This window comes from Prionailurus bengalensis, chromosome E4, assembly GCF_016509475.1.
Source record: "Prionailurus bengalensis isolate Pbe53 chromosome E4, Fcat_Pben_1.1_paternal_pri, whole genome shotgun sequence".
NCBI classification, from domain to species: domain Eukaryota; kingdom Metazoa; phylum Chordata; class Mammalia; order Carnivora; family Felidae; genus Prionailurus; species Prionailurus bengalensis.
This window is the reverse complement of record NC_057360.1, coordinates 36180248-36203741: the sequence shown is the minus strand read 5'-3', so window position 1 is coordinate 36203741 and position 23494 is coordinate 36180248. Positions and strand designations below refer to the sequence as shown.

The following is a 23494-nucleotide window of genomic DNA, read 5'->3' as shown; positions in this document are numbered from 1 at the left end:
GACTTCGTTCTCTGATTAACAGTGTCAAACAAGCATTATATTGATTAGCAAGATGCTAATCAATGGGAAATTAAAGGCAGATTTCTTATTTTCAGTGGGAACATCTTTGGGATTTTATCCAGTAAGATTTCTGGCTTGTGCATTTAGATAGACCTTTTCTAAGGAAACCAAAAAGTACCAAATACTTTTCACAAGACACTCACTTGAAGTAGACTTTACAAGCCTAGGATTTGCCTCTGAAAGACACCTGAATTTTTTCAATTTGAGGACTGCTCTTTTCTCCGTCATAAATTTACCATCTAGGAATTATGATGCACTTTATAATCAAGAATGTCTTGGTGTTGTACTATATTTTAGTTGCAGAAGTTTTCTTTCTTGGCCTACATGAAATCAGTGTAATTATCAGTGATTAATTCTGATGAAATATGAAAACAGTTTCGTATTTTTACATTATTGTTTTACAATATTTATTGACTATATTTTATTACTATTATTTATAAATATTATTAATAATTTATTATTACCAAAAGAGTCTCCTCCAGCGTCCTGGCCTCCCTCTACCCAGGGACCAGGGCTCCCTGGTCTCTCACTGGAGGATCCCCCACACCGGCCCACCCACCTGGCCAAGGCAAGGCAGTCATATTCCCAACAGATGTGCCTTCTGGGGAACAGACGCTTATAGCTAGGTTAGGGATGGAAGCCCATGCTTTGTTCCCTAAAGAGCCCACTCCAAGGAACTGGCATCTCTCCACGGTGGTCTTTCTGCAATTCTCTGGCTACCCAGAACTGCATTGCACCAGTATGTGTAACATGGCCTTCTCTCCAGGCCTTGGGCACCTGGAGGCCTTCAGGCCTGAGGTCTATGGCCCAGTCTCACATCTGGATAGCCTCGTGCATGGAGGGGGACGCTCCTCCCACAAGACAATCTGATACTATGGCTACAGAGAAGAAATAGTCATTCCCCATTTGGAAGTGCTGCCCGATAGGGACCCAGGCCTCTCCAGGAATGAGGGATCCCAGATATCTCTCATTCCAGGGCACCAAGGCTTCAGAATTCCCGATGTGTCTGACTTCGGGGTGATAGGGTTCCTTTGTGAAGGTGCAGCCTTGGACGTTGGCAGACGCCTGGTTTTTCCCATAGAACACCATAGGGATCCAGCCTCTCCTGAACCTGGTCCTGGTCGGGTTCTGACCAGGGCTGGACGGGATTCCTGCTTGCTCCAGACAGCTGAAGTGGACCAATGTGCCCGATTAGCTCTCTGGCACCAAAGCCCCAGCAGCCAGGCCTATCCAGGTAGTAGGACCTCCTAGTATCTCTTGCTGGAGGACCAAGTATTAGTGCAATGAGGTGCACTAGCACTAGCTTCTATTACAGCTATAGATTTACGCTACATTTATGTCTCTTGTTGGAGGACCCACAAGCAAGCCTACCCCACCTGGTCCTGGCAAGGCAGTCAAACTCCCCCAGATCTGCCTTCAGGGGGAACAGTCATCATTAGGTTGTTTAGGACGCGGAATTAGGCAGATGCCTATTTCCTACAAGAACCCGCTCTGGTGACCTGGCCTCTCCAGACCCAGGATGGCTTTCAGATCCCTGACCTCCCTGAACCGCACCCTTGGCAAGCCCAGTACATACCCTTTCAGCAAGTCTTGAACAGCCAGGACCCTCCAGGCCTGTGCAGCTAGGGCCTGGCGCCAACCACCTGCACATCCCCGGGAGGCAGAGTTGCCCAAACCCTGTGAGTCACTCTGAGGCGGGGAGCTGCATATTGGCGACAGTCCTCATTGGGACGTGATAGGGACCCAGGCCTTTCCAAGAACCAGGGATCCCAGACGTCTTTCATCCCAGGGTATACTGGTGCCACTAAGCACAGCTTCAGAGCTCGTGACATAACTGGCTTTCGGATGTCAGGGTTCTTTCTGAAGGTGCAGGCTTGAACACTGGCAGGTGCCTGGCTTTCCCCCAAGATCCCAAGGTAGGGGACTCGGCCTCTCCTGATCCGGGTCCTGGCCCGGAACGGAAACCGGGATGGGCGGGATTCCCGCTTGCCCAGAGCGCGGAGCAGGTCCCGCACGCGCAGTTGACTCTCCTCCGGAGACCCTAGCGGCCACACCGGCAGCTCTCGCTTCCGGGGTCTCCTTTGGGGGGGATCCCCAGGCCTGCGCGCCTTGCCCGGCAAGGCAGTGGGGTCCCCCCATGTCTGCCTTTGGGGAAATAGGGCACCATTGTGGATGGCGGGGCTTGCAACTGGGCAGTTGCCTTGTGTCTCCACGACCCTCGAACTCTCCCGTCTGTGGGCGCTGGTAATGGCAAGACACCCTGGTGCACAGTATGTAGTGTTTCTTTATGAATTAGTTTTATTAACTTGCCGTTAGAGACCTGGAAATCAGTCTCTTCCGTTCCTACGGGCTTTACTTTCCCAGAGAGACCTCCCTGGAATAACCTCTGCCTTCAATCTTGACTTGTTTTTTGCTGCTTTTCTTAATTCCTGTCTTATTTGTCCTCTTGTCTGCTTCTATCAGCCGTGCAAGTTGAAGAATGTTCTTGGCACCATTTTAGCATTCCAATCTTTCTAGAAAAATCTTAGAGGCTAGAAGTAGTTCTAGGACTAGAAAGACTGGCTCTTGTTTGTCAGCCCTAAGAGCAGACAGTGGGGAGTGCATTCTTGTGCTTTTTGGTAGCAGTGATAATTTCAGGGGTATGGTTGTCTGCGGAAATACTCTGCTTCCCCACGCCTGCTGCTTCTCCCAGCACTAACTCACCCTTCCTTCTTCTCCACACATTTTTTTTTCTAAATCCACCTGGATGCTCTTCCTCCCACTTTACTCCTATCATAAATCTCAGAACATGTCAAAAGACATCATTTTATTTTAAAACACATCCCTGGGGTGCCTGGATGGCTCAGTCGGTTGGGTATCCTACTTAGAGTCTCGCGGTTCATGAGTTGGAGCCCCATATGGGTGAACTTGAGCCCTGCCCAGGATTCTCTCGGTCTCCCTCTCTCTCTGCCCCTCATGTGATTCTCTCTCTTTCTGCCCCTCGCTCACTCACGCGCGCGCTCTCTCTCTCAAAAGTAAATAAATAAATAAAATATATTCCTAGTTAATATGCATGACTTCCTCAATAGTAGCCTATATTTAATATGTATGTATCTGTGTATTTTTAGTATGTAACATTGGTAAGATATATATAAAGCTTAATTCGGAGTAACTCATTTCAAAGTCTCCAAGATGCTATGTTTGAAAAACACTCTACTTTTATAAATGGTTTCTATCTTGCTTAATTTTGAAGTTCCTTGGGATCATAATAGGAAAATCGTAATAGTTGCATTTTGTGCTAACCATGCCAATGTTCTACATTTCACACTTCTGTCATTATAATGTTTTAATCATAACAAATATCTTTCTTGTGTTTTTGTTTATTAGGATAATTGTCATTCCTGAATATTTGAGATGTTATAGTATTAATACATTCTTAACTCCTTGGTTTTATGATATGGTGGCTTCAGAAATTAAATCCTTACCTACACATATGGCAACTTTCCCATTTAAACATGTAAATAGAGCACAGAGATTATGATCTCAGTTAATCTGTTACTGAGTATGGTTCTAATATATTCCAAAAAGAAAGCAATTCAGTATAGGAAAAGGATACCTATAAAAAGTATAGGTAAAGATTGTTAAACGCTAGCATTTATACTAGTAGCAATATTTGAAGATATTAAAATAGTGACAGCCCGCATTTTCATGGCTTCATAGTTTATGGGAAAACTTTCAGTAAATCATTTCATTGCCACCGTGACCCTGAGAGTTAGTTGATATTATGCCTGTATGTTAGAGTGAGGACCCAGAAGCTCAGAACTATTTATCAATATCAAAGCACTTTCTTAGAAACCACTAGAACACATCAAAGCTGGGATTGGGAGCCCTGTCTTCTGCTCTCAAATTCCACAGCCTTTCCACTACACCCATTCTTCATATTACTACACATATTTTGGCTCATCCCCTCCTCACTCAGACCTGCACACCCACCCTGCAGATGGCTAGGAAATCACTAAGAGCAGTAGTCAGACAGAGGGGGTTTAAAATGGAGCACGCCATTCACAGCTACTCGCTAAACCACAAACCAGCCGTCAAAGCAAAGATGACAGAAGAGACATTCACCCCTCGCTAAACCCTCTGGAGTCCTTCTCTCTTGCTCTTCAGCTCGTTCTTATTCATACAATAAAAGTACTAATAAATGTAGTCAGAGGGCCGAAGTTTCAGTTGAACATCCTGAACGAAATGCATTGCTGCTCTGCTCGTAGGCCACCTTTTCTGTGAAGATTTTCCTGATCCGAAGCAGCATCATTGGCTCCTTTCTTTGTGCTGAGTCAGCATTCAGGTCAGAGAGCGATCGTAAGTTTTGTTTGCCTGCCTTCTCCCAGGGTAAACTGTGAGTATTTCGTCAGGGATAAATTTTGTCCTCGTCATTTTTATGTCTCCGTGGTCTGGCACAATGTCCAGTGCCATGGAAGCATGTCCTGAATATTTGCTGAGTGAATAGTATTTGTTACTTTGTGCTCTCCTTCAACAAACGCTTGTCAAAGCCAGAAACTTCATTTCTTCATAAAACTGTTTCAGATGGCTCTAGTTCTGAGAAAAGCCGGAATACGTGTGAATTTTCTTTTCTATGACACTACAGAAATGATCAGTTTCATCATTAAGAGCATATAGAAAAAGTCATTTTCCTTTGATAACATGAAGATACAACCCATGAAATCCAAATGTTTTCTTTTGCCTGCTACCCGTTATTTGCCTTTTGGGTGTGAAAGATATTTGTTATGAATATATATATTATGTGGTGAGTAAAATGTGAGGTATTTAGATAGATGCTCACAGAAACAATATTTAAGTGTCCTTTAAACTCATGTCTTACAGCGGGGGAGCCTGGGTAGCTCAGCTGGTTAAGTGTCCGACTTCGGTTCAGGTCATGATCTCATGGTCTGTGAGTTTGAGCCCCGTGTCGGGCTCTGTGTTGACAGCTCAGAGCCTGGAGCCTGCTTTGGATTCTGTGTCTCCCTCTTTCTGCCCCTCCCTGGCTTGCTCTCTGTCTCTTTCTTTCTCTCTCAAAAATAAACATTAAAAAGATTTTAAAAAACTCATGTCTTACATATTGTATATCTTTATATAAATATGGACTGTTAATAATTATTCCCAATAAATTGACTTAAGTTCATCAAATGGTTTATTTGTTAACTTTGTAATCAGCAAAAACTTTCAATAATAATGGTAATCATAATGATAATAACAATTTTTCTCATGAAAAAGCTTATATTTTATGATACACAGTATTTTTATTTCCCCCAAATTATTTTCATCACCATTAAGTTATCTATATGAATTGTCATAGAAAAATGGTATTAAAAAAGTATTTAATTGATCAAAAATATATTTAGAGAAGATAGAACATTAAGCCTAGATTCAAATCTCCTCATTGCCTGAAATTCAAATTGTGCTTTTGATAAATGCTACTGTAATGGCAGGGTTAGTGCCAATGACTGTCAGAGTTAGTGACATCATACCTGTTAGTCTGTCAGAACGGATGAGGAATATCGGAGAAGGCACAGAGAAGAACATAAAAAGTTATTAATAGAAGAAGGTCTGACAGGAAATTATAAATGAGTAATTTATATGTAATTCAAAGGCGTAGAATAAGTTTCAAGTGTGCCTGTGAAAGACTGTATGAAAATATGGTTGATACAAACTACTGAGGAACACTGTTGTTGGAACTATTCTGAATAGACCTGTCCTGAATAATCTAGACCTCCCACCAGAGGGCAATAGAGAGCAGGTCAGGGAAGGTATGCTCACGTTTTCTTTGCATGATCCATGATCCTTCTGTGTTCATTCCTATCTTAATTAAATGTTAAAGGGGGGAAAGGTGTTAACACTTGATACTTTTTTTGTTCTTTCCCATGTAATAATAGTCCATTCACTTGGACTATTGTATTATTGGGCGCTCTGATTCTACCCTAGCAACCCCCTTCAGTATATACTCAACATGACAAGGAGAGTGATTTTCTTAAAATGTAAGTCAAATCATTCCAGTCCTCTGCTCAAAACTATCCAACAGCTTCCCATCTTATTAAGAGCAAGAGAGAAAGTCCTTCCAGCCGCCCACAAGCCCCAATAGTCTGACCCTATTATGTCTTCTCCTTGCTCCCTCCATTCCTGTCACATGAGCTTCATTGCTGCTTCTCAGACTTTCCAGTACTCTTTACCTAAGGGCCTTCACATCTGCTGTTCCTCTGCCTGGATGCTATTCCACAAGACATTTGCTAACTCCCTTCTTTACCTATCTAGAATTTTATTCATGTGTAACCTTCTTAGTAGCGCCTTCCCTGGTCATTCTACCTGAAGTTCAGTTCCTAATTCCCCTTATTTGTTTTACTTTTCTCCACTGTGCTTATCACCACTTAACCTACTATGTATTTTATTTATTACTATTTTATACGTGTCTGTCTCTTCCCTCTAAGATGGAAGAGGACTTTTTCATCACCTCTTTATTCTTATATTTACAGAGCCTATAGCAATGCTTGGCACGTTGCAGGAACTCAATCTATATACACACCTGAGTGTATACGGGTGTCTGTGTGTTTTGACAACATTCATGGCTGGGTGAATTCAACAGATACTTATTTATTTTTTATTCTTTTAATATTTATTTATTTTTGAGAGGGAGAGAGACAGAGTGTAAGCCAGGGAGGGGCAAAGAGAGAGGCAGACACAGAATCCGAAGCAGACTCCAGGCTCTGAGCCCAAAGCAGGGCTCGAAAACATGAACTGTGAGATCATGACCTGAGCTGAAGTCAGATGCTCAACCTATAAGCCGCCCAGGCGCCCCTCAACAGATACTTATTTTTATCCATATCATCTACCCAGGACTGTTACTAGCAAAAAATGCTACACACATACACACAAACAGACACTTTTGTGTTGTCACATGAAAATCCACATAATTGTCTACATCAGTGGTTTCTCAAAGTGTGGTCCCCAAACCAGCAGAAGATCAGCATCAATATTGCATGGGAACTTGTTAAAAATGCACGGACCCCACCACAAATCTACTGAATCAGAAACTGTATTTTTAAACTTTATCTATTTATTTTTGATGGGGGTGGGCAGTGAGAGGGGCAGAGAGAAAGGGAGAGAGAATCCCAAGAAGGCTCTGCACTGTCCGCCTGGTGTGGGGCTCAATCCCAAGAACTGTGAGACCATGACCTGAGTTGAAATCAAGAGTCAGACGCTTAACTGACTGAACCACCCAGGTGCCCCAGAACCTGTATTATAATAAGCTGTCTGGGTGAGTCTGATGCATGCTAAAGTTTGAGAACCACTGATAGAAATAAGTTTATTGAGCTGGAATAGGCAATTGGACTTTTAATGCATTCTTATTTTTCATGTTAGAGATTTCAAGTTTTGCTTGGATAAAATAAGCTTGGAAATATTCTGGCTTTAATAAATGCCAAGTGAGCCGTCTTCTTAGTGAGCCCTACACCTACCTTCCCATTCATCCTGCAGTCACTCTTCCTGGCCAGGTCCTAATGTCTTATCCCTGGTCTGGATGGGTTTCTAACTGAGTAGTCTCTCCATGTGCTAACTAGTCTTCTAACTAGTCTCCATACACTAACACATTTTCGTGAATATAAAATGAATTTTTCGTATGTTGTCATCCTTGAAATAAAGATGCATCTTGCAATCATTAAGTAAATTTAATGGTGTTTTCTTATTTTCCAAAAGATTATTTTTGTGCCAAAGACCTATTTTTTAATGAAGGAAATAAGATATTTTCCCACACTGTTTTGCTTCATCATGCATCAGATTGGCCTGGTCCTGCCCTCTTGTAGCCCCATTTTTCTCATGCTTCAGGCACCCTAACATGAAAACTGTTCATTTGTCAATCTGCTAATTTTAAGAAAGCCCTCAGTGAAAGAACGGTACACTGCATAAACTTGAACTAAAAGCAGCTACGAGCTCATGTATTCTTTCCATTCAAAAAGTCTGCAGCTGCTTCCTTTCTGCTTAAGTTGGAGTTTTTGCTTATGCCTGGCATTTTCTCACCAGCTCTGCCTCTCTCTGAGCCTATTTCTGCAGTTCATGAATCACCACGTAGGAAGCACAGTGGCGTGCACAGAGAAGGATTCCCGCAGTGTGAACCCCCTCTCCGCGGGCTACTGCTCTTTTCCCTCTTCTCCCTCTCTCTGTCTTTTAAAATTTATTATGTTTTCTTACTTTGCTGCACTGAGGAGCACAGGCTTTTTCCTGTAAGCCAGGTTCTTTATGATCCTCTAAATTTGGATGTAGCACACGGCAGCTGGGTTATTATAGTGGTTTCCAGGATTCATTGGGAGGTCTGGGTTCAGGCAGAGCATCTATGCATCCATGCTGATTACTAATAGTCTTCTTCCCTTCCCAACTCCAGCTTTTCCCTTGGTCCTAGAGACCTTCTTTGGGTTTCTCATTAATTGGCCTTGGTCCTATAGACCTTCTTTGGGTTCCTCATTCATTACCACAAACACTGGTTGCCATGGGATAGCGCTGAAGCCAAGCAAGCCTCCTTGTGGGTCTAAATGATGGGATATTGCAAGAAAAGTTTCTAAATTAAGTTCACATAAACCAAACTCCTGGCTCCCAGCCCTACCTATACATTAGAATCGTCAATTAAATTTGACTCTCTGAAGGTGGAATCTGAGCATCTTTGTTTCAGATCTCCCTGGGTAATGGCTAATGCCTAGTCAGGGCTGGGAACCACTGATGAGCTCCGAGAATGCAGGCTGTTTTACTTGTGGAGATTGGTGATCAAGACGAAAATCACACCTTTGTGTCCGAATAAGCCTAACCAGCTAATATCAGACATAATTCTTACTGCCTGATGAGTCTGTCACTTAAACTCTGCAAGCAAGTTATATTTATGTCAACAGAGCTAAAATAATAAAAGTTAGTTGATTTCTTAGAGGGCAAGAGAAGAACATAGTCAAATAGGGAACACCTCTATTATACCAGGGTTTGGACAAGGGAGGTGACCTCATTGTGGGCTTTGACCTAACGTTATGGTGAGAAAAAGGCATTGATTTTCATGGGGCCCAGCAGGGATACGATTTATCCACGGTATAAATTAATTCGTTGTAGAGTAAAATGTCTTATAATGGAATTTTACTATATTTCCCATTTGGAATATACTCTTGACATCTTTTATGCCTAAATTTATGCCACTGAAAGGATTCATTACAATCCAATTAATTGAAATGTAAAAAATAAAAACATACCTTGTAAAACGTCATTTCTCAAGCTGTGTTTTGCCATTATGAGACTATTTAAGAACACTGTAGCTAAAATGGCTGAAACATTTCTTTGATCTCATGTCTGTTTCTTTCAGTCACCATTCGCAATATTGTACTAGCAGCAGGAAATAGAAGATACTATCTTAATTAAACCATAGTGGGTTTTAAATGTGTCCATTATAAACAAAAGCAATCCCACACCAGCCCCACAAAAGTTTATTTTTTTAATCAAAAATTTTAAACATTGAAATTCAATTGCTGTAACTCAGTTTTAAAAAAATAGACATGATGATTTGGCATATAAATAAGGAGCTTTTCACGTATAAGTACTGTTTTATAACCCCCTTTACTGTTCCTCATAACTTTTAGCTTAGTACTGTAATTAAAGGCAATCAATAAAATAATTTTCCACTTAACACAGCATTCTACCAACACAAAGCATAGAGAAGGTAAACTCTTAATATGTTTACCTCAGTTTCATTACCACACAGGGTGTCTAGAAATATATGGAAACATTTAGAAAATTAAAACAATTCAGTAACAGTTTATTAAGCAGCCATTATTGGCTATGCTGGGCACTTTGGGAATAGTGCCTTCTCTTAATACAATGACTGACATATAATAAATACCCAAAAAGGACTGATGAGTTAAAGCATAAACATAATACATGACTTCTGTCCTTTAGGAAGTAATACTTCAGTGGGACGAGACAAAAACACAGATCTCTGAAGAACAGGACAAAGTTCATGAGTAGAGGCGCAAACCACTACGGAAGTGATAAATAATTACTATTGCAGTTAAAAGTGTTATTTCAGCAGATGGTAAATCAGAAATGCTTCTTGAGTTAGGCGAGAGCTGAATGAAGTACTGAAAGTACAGAACGTCACAGAGTAGACACTGAATTGAGGGAGGGAGGGAGGGAAACCATTTGAACAGAAGATGAAGACAATTCAGGAAATGGAATGCTCTGGTGGAAGGAGGTGTGGAGATACGATTACAATGTAAGGGACAAATTGGGGAGGGTTTTTAATGAGACGTGAAAATTATTCTCGTGTGGTGGGAAGCTCTCAAGTTTCTTCAGAAGGGAATGGCACACTCAGATCTATTTTAGAAGGATGATTTCAGAGGCACTGTTCAGAACAACCTGGAGAAGGCAGAGGCCGGAAATAGAATCTAGGAGGTTGTATAGTAAGTATGCACAAGATGATGAGGACATGAGCCAAGGTACTGGTAACAGAGTGGATAAGCTCAATTTGGAAGACATGTTGGATGTCCAGATAGATTTTGAATATTCGTTTTAGGTGAGGATTGAGGGAAAGGGAGCAAATTTCAAGTCAGAGCAACTAGGGAAATGGCTATTTTATAAGAGATGTTTCCAGAATGTGTAATATTAGAAAAATGACGTACTGGTATACATTTTGAAGAGAAATACTTTACAAATAATTATATTGCTTAACATACATGGAAAAAGAATGACAAGAAGAAGAAGTAAGCATGAAAGCGTTGAGAGAAGGCAAGTTGAAATTCAAGTACCACGGGAGGTTATAAAAGTGGCAAGCGATAAGGGAAATGTGGCATTAAAATGTGAAAAATGTCACAACGAGGTGGGTCAGGAAGCACAGGAAAGTGGCGAGCAGAAGTCAGAATGAATGAATGGGAGAAAGCATGGATTAGTGTAGAGAATCCAGAGAGTGAAACAGTGCATCAGAGATGGTCACCATGAAGAAATACCTAAATGGGTAACTGGTTCTGGAGGATAGGGAGCAGAGAAGGTAATAAATAACATGTAACCTTTTAGTGGATGAATGGTCAACTCGTTACTCTGTACTGAAATACCACCTCAACAGAAACTTGGTGAATAGCTATGAGGTACTATTATTTACTATTTCCAAGAAATTAAACAAGAAGTGACTTCTTTATTAATAAAATTGTGGTTTAACTCATTTACCATATTACATCAGCCTTGCCATCACTGATCTGTTGATCACACCTTAGAACCCACTAACATGTATCCGTTCCATGGCCTGCTTTCCCGGTTGGCTGCAATGTCAGGCTTTGGACATTAGCTGATAGGCACACTTTAGCTAAGACAAAAGGAATCTTCTCTTGACGAAACTTGAAGTGCCCTGACCTGGAAAGCTAGGCCTCATAGGGCCCACTAATTCTAGACTGAACTTCAGATTTAAATAATGTAAGGGCTCTATTTAAAACGACAACAGTGACATCTGGCAAATGTTTAAGCCCAGTGGACTTTTAGTAGTCTAGGATGCTTTCTGATTCCTAGCAGCAGGAATTAACAAGACCATATTCATAAACAAGCGGCTAAGACAAAAAGTCACCTCTGCTTCTGTCATATTAAAGAAAGGGAAAGCTGATTACGTCCTCTGGTATTCAAACGTGATAGCACTTACCAGAATAATCACGGGGGCAGATACAAGTGTATCTTCCTATCTCATTGAGGCATGTAGCTTCATTCTTGCAGGGATCTGAGGCACATTCATCCACTTCCAGCTCACAGTGCCTGCCCTGATATCCTGGGACACAGAAGCAGGAATAGCCATCCATTCCATCCTGGCACACGGCTCCGTTGTGGCAAGGGCTAGAAGCACACGGATCATGACCCTTTTCACAGAATCTTCCAGCATATCCTTCTGGGCAGATGCAGACGGGGTGAACAGGGTCCTGATGGCAAACACCTCCGTGTTGGCAGGAGCTTGTGCCACAGAAAACAATGGCAGTTTCACAGGTTGTCCCACTAAAACCAGGAGGACATTTGCAGAGAAAGCTCCTTTCTCCTGGGGTATTCACACACGTGGCATTTCCTTGACAGGGATTGGAGAAGCATGGGTCTTTCGTGTTGTCACAGTCTTTGTCCAAATCAATCGCTGTGTCCGAACAGTGGCAACTGTTGTCCTTTGAAGTATTACTGCAGGTAGAATTGTTTCGGCAAGAACTTGCGAGGCACCTGGTGTCATTTTTATTGCCAGAGGAATCTAGAAGGAAATAAAAGATGTCAAGATGTTTACAAATAAATGGCTGAGGGTAAAAATAAAGATCTTCTTTCTGCTTCCACGCACCTCAAAGAAACTCATTAATGAAATACAGTTGGCTGCATTCTAATGATGAGTTTTAGCAAATGATGTCCAATGATGAGGTCTTTCATTAATGATGGTTTGTCATATAGTTGGTAATGAGAAACAAAAGTAGCTGGTTTCAGATTCTTTGCTTTTCCTCCACTTCCCTTTCTCGGGGCCAAGTGAGCAATGGAATGCATTGAAGCAACTGTTAAGTTGTCTCACACACACACATTTTTGAAATTCACATTCTCCCGTGGAGGATCCTGGAATATACTGGGAAATGACGTACAAAATTGTCTCTGAATATATTGCCTAACTAAAACTAATATTCAAATGAATGACTCAGTGTATGACTGCTTTGTCACAGTTACCCTTTGTATTCTAAAAAGAAAAGCATAGGAAGATGAAAATACTAAAAGAGGATAGAGGGCCAACTATTTATTGAAGGCTTGCCAGGTATTTCACATATATTATTCTAACCCTCATAGCAACACAGTGTTACTATGTACAGTTTACAGATGACAGATTAAATAAATCCCTCTGCAAGGAAACAGATGTAGTCAAGTTCATGCACTTTTATTTTCCTATGGACTTGTGTTTTTATATGCGTCTCTGTTCTAGGGATACATTTTTTTGAAATTCTAATTGGAATAATAACCAACAGAAAAACAATAATTCTTTAATTTGTTGACAAACTCATTAGCTATGTATATGCATATAGGTTGTCCCCAAATATAAATAGATTATGATCACAGCATAGTTATTTTCTCAATCGTGTATACTGAGAAGCCTTATGATTTCTCAACTCAATTGTATTTTCCCATGAAACACTGTCTTGCATGTGGATTCATCTACTATATCATTCTCTTATTTTTACTTTCTTTTTCTCAGTATTGCTCACAAATATAAGAGTGGCAACAGTACAGGCTTGTAATAAAAAAAAGTTACAAAACGGGGAGTTTGCTCTTAGGATATGAGACATAAATCAACTGTTGTTGGGAGAAAATAGTGTGCAAACTTTGAGAAATATGTAATGACAAATCTTTTCCCTCTCTTCCTGCAAAAGAAGAGGTGATTCTTGTAACCTGGTGTGGCCACAAGCAGGGTGATGAGAAGATACTTAAAAGAAATGATGGACTTGTGTGTCGTACAAGAGTGAGAATATTTTCATAATTATCTTCTCTGGAGTCTTTCTGGCAGCCAACAATTTTCCTCCAGTGCCTACACATAGAAAGTTAACATATGCTTATAAGGGCACCTGGGTGGCTCAGTCAGTTGAGCGTCTGACTTCGGCTCAGGTCATGATCTCACCGTTCATGAGTTTGAGCCCCACATTGGGCTCTGTGCAGACAGTTCAGAGCCTGGGAGCTTACTTCACATTCCGTGTCTCCCTGTCTCTCTGCCCTCCCCTGCTCGCACTCTGTCTCCCTCTCTCTCTCAAAAATAAATAAACAGTAAAGAAGAAGAAGAAGAAGAAGAAGAAGAAGAAGAAGAAGAGAAAGAAAGAAAGAAAGAAAGAAAGAAAGAAAGAAAGAAAGAAATTAACATATGCTTATATATTATCAGGAGGGTTGATCAGAGAGCCAACATTTTCTACTCCCTATGAGAAAACTCAACTAATCATCCTTTTACTTTAGTTTTAGTCTTTTTGTTTTTTTCAGATGCTGGCTTTCCTGTCACATCTTCAAATGTGATATCTTAGCTGCAGTGTCACTTCCTGAGAGCTTTCTCTGAACTCCTTTTCTAAATTTTGTTGTTTTATTTGCTATGTTACATATGCTGTTATTTTTTTCTGTATATGTTTGTTTTCTGTTTTCTTCATTAGAATGTTAGTTCTTTGGAGGAAAGGAGGAAACCTTGTCTGTATTTCCTGAGTCTGCAATATTACTCATCACGTAACAGGTGTCCATACATATTGGAAGGAAGGGGGAACATGTCACAACCGAAACATGGAAGGGTGCTGTGAAATCACATGTGTCAGGGAAAGCATACCAGGAAAAGCCTCACTGAAGAAAGGGTACTTGAGATTTTTTTTTAATGAATGCAAGGGGAGGAAAGATATTATTTGCACACAAAAGAACTAACGCATGAGGGGTATTGGCATTCTTGGCAATACTAAGAAAATTGTGAGAGGGTGTGGGGCATGAAATGGGGAGGGATATGAAGAAATATTTAATAAGTTCAAACTTTTGGAAGCATTTAAAGTTCTTGTGTCCAAGCTGAAAAAACTCAGTTGAATACTCCAGCTGTCCTCTTAACTGCACCAGCAAGGGAAGGCATTGATGAAATTTGGTTTTCCATTTATTTTTGTTTTGTTTATTTTGTTAGTGGTGATGGTGATGCTGTTAGTTGTTTCCTTCATTAATCATCAAGCATTATCACTGAAGCCATGAAATAAAGAATTAGTGTGGGAAGACAGCGAAGGAAATTGGCATTTATACCCAACGCCTTTCCAATGCAACTTTTAAAATAGATTTCTAACAATATTTGTGTAAAGCGTTTTACAGATGGAAAGCTAAGCTTTGTAAGGACTAAGTCATTTGAATGGTATCAAAGAGAGGAAGGATTTGAATCTCTGATTTGTTTGGTTCTAAAGTCCATTTCTTTTTGCTGTATTATTTTGGAAGTTAGGATACTTACTGGGTAGGGTTTCTGGTGTAAACATGATGATATTCGCATTAAGTGTTTTATTCTGTTCCTTTCCAAAATTCATGAAAGATGTGAAGGGATAACAAATAAGCACATTGAAAAATACTCAACATTATTTGCCATCAGGGAAACAGAAATTAAAAACAGTATCACTACTTACCCACTAGAAAGAGCAAGTGACAAAAATTGGCATTACTAGGTGCTCACAGGGTGTGGAAAAAATGGAAGTCTTATTCAAGTCCTCTCTGTCTCTCTGTCTCTGTCTCTGTCTCTATCTCTCAGTAACTAATCATTCTTGCCTGTGTGTTACCAGTTATATTAGTGTTTTCAAATATTGGCCTTTGACTTTGTATAGTTTCTCCAGAAGATCTTTGTTTTCTGTCCTAGATTTCTGCTTTTACATTTTTATTTTCTTAATTCTACTAAGAATTAAGCAGTTTAGCTTGTTATTTACTTTTTCAGGCATTCTTTCTAATTTATTAATTTAAGACAAAATTTCTGTGTAAGCACCGCTTTACTGCATTTCGTGTGATTTCTTTTCAATGTTATTCAAATAAAAATATTTTCCGATTTTCATGGTGATTTCTTTCTTCTTTGAACTATGGAAAATCTGTAAAACTCAATTATATCAAATTGCTAACTGTGTTATTCAGAACTTCTATAACATTGGGGCTTTTTCTGCTTCTCTTCGTTGAGATTGATGCATTGAAATCTCTGACAGTGAATATGAATTTTTCTATTTCTCATTTTAGTTCTGACAGTTTTCACTTCTATATTCTGAAACTATATTCCTGTGTCATAGAAATTTAACATGGTTACATTGTCCTGCTGGCTTGACCCTCATAGGCATAAAATATCCTTTTTATCTTTAGTAATGCATCATACCTTAAAAGACTACTTTTACTGTTGTTGTACTGCTCTATCAGTCACATATCTCATACGTGGCTGGAGGGAATACAAAATGGCATAGCCACTTTGGAAAAAAGTTTCAAAGTGTCTTATTAATTTAAACATACACTTATTCAGGAATCCCACACCTAGATATTTCCCCCAAGAAAATGAACACATAATATACACACAAAACCTTGCTTGCAAAATTCATAGCAGCTTTATTCATAATGACTGACACTGGAAAAACCCCAAATGTTCATCAGTTGGTAAGTAAATTTTAATATATCACACATTGGACTACTACTCAGGAATAAAATGGGCAAATTACTGACCCACTGAACAACATGGAGGAATCTCTAAAGTATTACGTTAATTAAGAGAAACCAGACACAAAGACTATCTGCTGGATGATTCAATTTTATGAGACATTTAGACATTTTAGAGAAGGCAAAGTTATAATGATGGAAAGCAGCTCAGTGGTCACCAGGGAATGGAGGTGGGTGAAGGAAACTAATTGTAAAGAGTTTCTGTGGAAACATTCTATATCATGATTGTAGTAATAGCTATTGACCATATGTGTTTGCCACTGAAATTGGGTTAATTTTATTGTATGTAAATTATACCTCAATAAATAACACATAGAAACAGTCCTAGGGGGAAAAAAAGGACAAGAAGGAATGAAATCGTCATACTCACAAGATCCAGAAGGAAGGTTGAGGGGACAGCAATAAATTCACATATACATACACTCATACATATAAGTGGAAGCTCGTCTGTAGATGGATGAGTTGGAATAGACTTAGTATACCAGAATAAGCAAATCCCAGGTGAGAGAATCCCAGAAGCAAGCCAGTTGATGCTGCGGAACCCCAGAAAGTTTCAAGAATTAGGGGTTCCAGGTACTCAAGTGGTGCTGAAAATGGGAAGGTTGTTTGGAAAACTTACCAAGAGTACAGTTAGATTCCCATGTTCCATCTTTCATCCCAGGAAACTACATGACTGCCCTTCCCCCATGAAGGCGATTCAAAGCCAAAGGCACAAGTGCTGGTGATGTGGGAGTAGCTGGCTCTGGTCTGATAAACAGGGGGGAAGTGAATATCTACATACAGAATTGTGAGACCCTCCCCATCCTCATTTCTAATTCAGTTCTAAAAATGCCAGCAGCCAGATTTACTCCCTAAGCAGGAAATAATTATTTCTCTTGATGAGCCCAAAAGAAAATACTTACAGATATTGGTATTGGGTGTCCCCATTGAAATGACCCAGGCCAATCACTCTAGAATAAATTTAGTAAGCTAGAAAGTCCTGTAACATGAAATAAAAGAACTTTCCAATAGCTCTTTTTAAACAAATACATATATGAGTATATGTAAAGTGTATATATGCATATAGGGAATTGCTATCCTTTAATTATACTTTAAATGTTATTACAATTATACTTTAAATAATAATGATAAACAAACATCCTTGTATCCACTAATCAGCTTAAGAAACAGTAGTACCTCTTTATTTAATATAAACATATTTTTATGAGATTACCAGATGGAGAAAACCCTTTAAGATAAAACACTAAGAACAGAACACACACACAAAAAAATATTTTTTAAGTAACTTGGATGAGACAAAGACAGTTTAGGGAGTGGACAAAAAACTATGAAACTTTGAGGTTTAACATATTCAAAGAGTTAAGGGAGGATATTGCGGCAATGAAATAAGTATAGGAAGTTATTAAAATAAACTTCTAGATAACAAAAGACGTCTTTACAATTAAAAATACAGTAGTAGAAATGAAAAATCCAGTTGAGTTACTTGAAAGGTAATTTTGAGGAAAATCTACCAGATGCTAGAAAAAAAATACTAACAGATTGGAAAGGGGAGGTAGAAGCAACAGGGAACCAGAGAGTGACTCAAGGAGGAGTTTCAAAATAAGAGAACAGGGGTGCCTGGGTGGCTCAGTCGGCTGAGCATCCGACTTCGGCACAGGCCATGATCTCACAGTTCGTGGGTTCGAGCTCAGAGCCTGGAGCCTGCTTCAGATTCTGTCTCCCTCTCTCTCTGCCTTCCCCTTCTTGTGCCTTATCTCTCTATCTCTCAAAAATAAACATTAAAAATATTAAAAAAGAAAAACAAAATAAGAGAAGAAAGGAAATGGGGTGGGAGGGGGAAGGAGGCAAGGAGAGGAGGGAGAAGGAATTTAAAATTATGACAGAAATACAGAAATTGTTGCCATAACTAAAAACAAGTGTATAGATTTAAAGTTTCTACTAAGTGCTGTAGGAAAATAATTTTTAAAAAATCCACAGCAAGCCTCATCATTTTTCTGAGGTGGAACAGAGAATAACTCATGTACAAAGCATCAGAAATCAGAATAACATCTGATTTATCAGCAGAAACATTGGAAACCAGGGGATATTAGAAACATGCCTTAAAAATCCTGAAAGAAAATAATTTCAAATTAGAATTCTATGCCCAGCTAAACTGTCAATCAAATGTTAAGGGAGAAGAAAAATATTTACAGAGATTCAGAAATTCAAAATTTCACCTCACACACTCGCTTTTCAGGAAGATTCTAGAAGATAGGTTCCGTGAAAGTGGGAGTGTAAATCAAGAAAGAGACATGGAATCTAGCATACAAGCGTTCTAATAAAGAAACAGAACATTTTACTGAAAATTGCCTGCTGTACTACAGGTATGCTACCAGCGTAGAGATTAACCAGTGCTGAAAGAGAAAGCAGAGCTCCAAGAAGGAAAATGCAGAGTACCATATAGAGAAGTAATGGAAAACTAAACTCTTTTTAAAAATATTCCTAGTATTAATTCTAGGGAAAAGGTTGCACAAAATGGGAAATGAAATCATAATATACTGTGTAACTGCAGAGAGTTCTTTGTGATACCAATAATGATAATAATACATGATTTAACCAAAGCAGTGGAGCTGTGGTGTGTGTGTGTGTGTGTGTGTGTGTGTGTGTGTGTGGTTGAAAACTACGGGAAAATTAAATCTACTTTTAGCATAGTAGGATTCCAATAGATTATGCCAGTATCAAAAGCAAGGGAAAATCTCAGCCTAGTATTTACAAGTATATAAATAATAACCGTAAGAAAGAACTGAAAGAGTTTTAAGTAGTTGCTTCTGGAGAATGCACATTAGGAGTAAGAAGCAGGAATGGGGATGGCAAAAAGTGGACTAGTGTTTCCCTTACAACGCTTAGAGACTTTTAAAGTATTACAGAATACATTTGATAAAGATATTTTTAAAAGCAAAAATGGATATTTATAATTTGGTCTTGCACACTGACCCCCCATCGCTTTGTTCACACATACACCTTGAATTATGTTTTCAGTACTCGTTCTGGACAAGATCATCTATCAAGCACATGCTTTTCCTGGGTCTCATCCAGGATGAATGGGAATATTGGCACCGTTTGCACACTTGCTTCCTGGGTTTATGGTGTGTCCGTAGGTAAGATGCTAATGGGACCTCTTGGAAATGCCCCCTATGACCTAGGCGTTATTAACTGACACTTGAGCGGACTGTAGTAAACAAGCAAAGAAAACTGCCTCTCAAAAATAAAATTATAATTTTTCAAACTTACAAAGGACTTGCAATTTACTGCCTTATTAAAAATACCTAAATAGCCAATTAAAGAAATAAAAATAAACTATGCATAGCCCAATGAAGTCATGAAGTAAGGGTTATAATTATTCCAGTTTTGTGCACCTAATTGAAAAAATCTGTCATCTATATATATTATTGTATTGTGCCTAGTATATTGTGCGAACACTTAGTCAACAATGAAGTAATTTTCGTTGTAATAATACCTTAAGAACAAAACTTATAAAAATACTTAAAACTATAATTGGAGGAGTTTAATTCCCAGGGAAATGGCCATTGAGAATTTTGTTCCCCACTTTCATATAAAATTTAAATCCAGAGCAAGAAACTACTGGATATGAAGTGCAATTGGTATTTTCAGACCAATTTAGATAGTCTGCCAAACTGTTTCCTTGCAGTAAAGTTTGCCATCTACTGGCTGTTATAAGAAATTCTAGAATTGTGGGTTTCAGACTTTTCTTTCTGTAAGCACAACAGTACTCTTTCAAGGAAAATATGAGTAATCCCAGTATACAAAATCGTAATGTGGACCAGCTCAGGTTGAAGGAGACCTTGTGGCCCAGTCACATAGCCTCCTGCCCTTTCTAAAGACAACTCCAAGGAGGCCTAGGGGCTGAGAATAGCAATTTGAAAATCTCTGTTCGGGAGAAAACAAGAAAATTTGTATGGTTACCATAATTCTTATTGTATTTGCTATTTTGGTATTGTGTATATCTATACATATATATGTGGTGTGTATATACTTATATATATATACACTCTATTATTATATATAAATTTACATGTTTATATACATATAAACATTTTTCAGAGAAATAAAAACTAATTTGACCAGTTTCAAAGGAGATGAATGCCCAAGCATTAAATGTATTGTGTATGTGTGTGTGTATGTGTGGGTGTATTTTCTAATAATTCAATATACTTGGAAAGCAGCCATTTTGGTAAGTTAGCTTAATTATAGGGAAGAATATATTTATTCAGAACAAAGAAACACTACAAGGTGATTTCGGGGAAAAGCATTTTAGTTTCCCAGAGATTACTATAAATAATATTTGTTCCTTTCTTTTTGATGATTTTAATGCACTTACCTATGAAACAGGCAAGTGTTTCTCTAACTTAAAAATCATCATCAAGAATCTGAAATTTTTGTCGAGTGTTTGGTTTTTTTTTGATCAATATGTTTGGCAACTTTTGTATTAGCCAACCATAGGAGATTTGTCACAAAGAGGACAGTGTAGTGGTGAGGAACAAAGTCCCTGAAGTAAAACATACCTACACTAAGTCTAGCTCACGGCCTGTTTCCTCAGCTGCAAAAAAAAAAAAAAAAAAAAAAAAAAGGAGAAAAGAGTAAAATTTACTTCTTAAAGTTTTTGTTTTCGTGAGGATTCACTAGCTTAAATGGTTGATGGACATATCATAAGTGCTCAATAAATGTTAGCTCTTATTGTTATGTGTACAGATAGTTTTGCATTCCTAATAGAAAATTCACTAGATTAGTACAAAATATAGCAATAGCAATAACAAAAAAAAAGGCGGGGGGGAGGTGGGGAGTATCATCCACAAACATATTTTCACTGCAGGAATTTTATTTTGGAAAACAAACAAACCCAAGCATATCCTTATAGGGAGAACTTGTCGATGAACTAATTCAACATGCCAGAGACATTTTTTCCCATAAAGTACGCAGACTTGCTTAGGATCAAATGAAGATAAACATCAGTTAGACTTAGAAAAGATCTTTTCTCCAGGGTTTGGTTTTCACAAGAAGATATTTAACATCTCCCTATATATTTTGAGTACCACAAAATTTTGGCTCAGGGAAATACCTCGCAAAGTAAGCATTGCACAAGGCTTTCCCTGTTCATAAGACCTGCTCTCCTCAGTGCCTGTTTATGCACAACAAATGCTCAATGGATATTTCTTGGGGATTAATTGTCAAAGCCAAATCCTTACCTTAAAGATTTCCCTTGCTGTGTAAACTTTGTGCATGTATATGTACACACACACACACACACAGAGGCATGCATGAGTAATGACTGACATTTTTTTCCTTTTTTTTAAAATTTAAATACGTTCTTATCACAACTATACTTAGTCTTTTCTTAGGATTTACTAACATAATTCTCCCCATTTGCTCTCTAACCACCTCTGTCTCTAGTTCTCATTTTTACTGATACTAACTTTAAAGTCAATGTCAGCAGAAGGGAAGGAACAATTGTTAATGCTGAAATCGAATTAAAATGGCAATTTTTAATATGCCTCATATGAGTCAGATCAAAACACTCCCCAGTGTACTTCCCAACAGTACAAAAACAGCTGCTTGCTCTCATTGCTCTGGGGCATATATTTTACTGTATTTTCCCCTGAAACTACTGAGAGATGGGCAGGGATTTGGGGAAGCAGAAGCCTGGGATGGGGAAAAGGATATGCTAGCTGTGGTACAGAATGATGTTTCGAACATACAAAGTCATAGGGTTTTTCTATTTTAATTCTGATTTTTTAAGTTTATTTATTTATTTTGAGGGAGAGAGAGAGAGAGTGAGCAGGAGAGGGGCAGGGAGAGGGAGAGAGAGGATCCCAAGCAGTCTCCGCACTGTCAGCACAGAGCCGGACATGGGGCTTGAACTCACAAACTGCAAGATCATGACCTGAGGAAAAACCAAGAGTTGGATGCCTAACTGACTGAGCCACCCAGGTGCCCCTATTTTAATTCTATTTTTAATATATGTTTAACCTGATTTCATTTAAAAATGAGACAGGAAAAGAGGAATTGTAAACATAAAATTTGATATTTCCAGCAGCAACTTCTGAGTGGTTTCTGATATTGTTCCATATAAAAGATCTTTTCCTACAGATGAATTAGTAAACATTTGGTAATGAGTTATTTTATTGTATTTTGTATTCACTTTGGATTTGCTTTTATTAAAACAACAACAAACTCGTGCCTTTACATAGGCTTTTTGTTTATATCCTCGGTATTTTTAGAAAACAGTTTTTTATATTTTATGAAGCTACCTTTCAAATGCCACAGTTGATTTCTGTAAATTGAAACACCATTGACTTAATAAAGAGGACTTAATGAAGCTGTCAAAGAAAAATTTATTCTTTGTTCAAAGTTTACTGTATCCTCAATTCCATTCAAAAATTTGACAGATTGCATGGCTCTTAAACATTTTGGTGAACCACCTAACATTTTCAACCATAGTTTAGATTTTAAACAACAAATATTTGGGGTGTGCCAAGTTTTATTTTATTTTTTTTGTGTGTGTTATTAATTTATTCTCTAATTCTTTTTTGTTTCTTCTTTATTTTCCTAGTACCTTATTTTAAAGGAAGAAATCTGATGTTCAAAGACAAGTCTTTTCCAAAAGCTTCATCTTTCTTCCTTTTCTATTTTTCCATGAATCAAAAATTTATTTACATCCATAATGACTTGCTAAGGCAGAGGGTGTAAACGATGCTACTGGCAATAGAACAGAAATTTCCAGATCTGAGAATTTCAATTTCTAAGAGGAAAGTGGCCTGTTGAATTTTCTTTAGCCAGGCTTTCTGCAGAGAACAATATTTCATTCCAGGGATGGGACCAGATCGCAGGAGAAGTGAGTGCAGGAGACATACATCTTTATTCAGGGTGTAACCAAAATGGCTTACACATGGTGGGTAGTCAATAAAACTCGTTGAATAATGAATGAGTGAGCAAGAAAACCTGAATTTTCATTTAAGCCTTGCTGTGAAGTTCTTACTTTGACCCCTTTTGATAAAATCAAGCAAATCTTTGGGTAAATCACTGGCTTTGATGTACGGTGTGATAGGATCCACGTGGAACAGCTAAAATAAGAAGTAGATGAACTCTATAAGGCCATTCCTTTTCTTTGCTTTCCTATGGCCTCAAAAACTAGGCAATCATTGTTTTATACGTGGTCTCCAACACCAAACTA

The 23494-nt window shown here is 38.7% G+C and overlaps 1 protein-coding gene across 1 annotated transcript in view; it reads right to left on the bottom strand.

The window, feature by feature from the left end:
• Positions 1 to 23494, bottom strand: part of CRB1 (crumbs cell polarity complex component 1) — a 209282-nt gene that overhangs the window by 133299 nt on the left and 52489 nt on the right. Inside the window, exon 2 of the mRNA XM_043567910.1 lies at positions 11735 to 12316. Within this exon, the coding sequence (XP_043423845.1) occupies positions 11735 to 12316 (582 nt within the window). The remainder of the gene's footprint in view (positions 1 to 11734; positions 12317 to 23494) is intronic.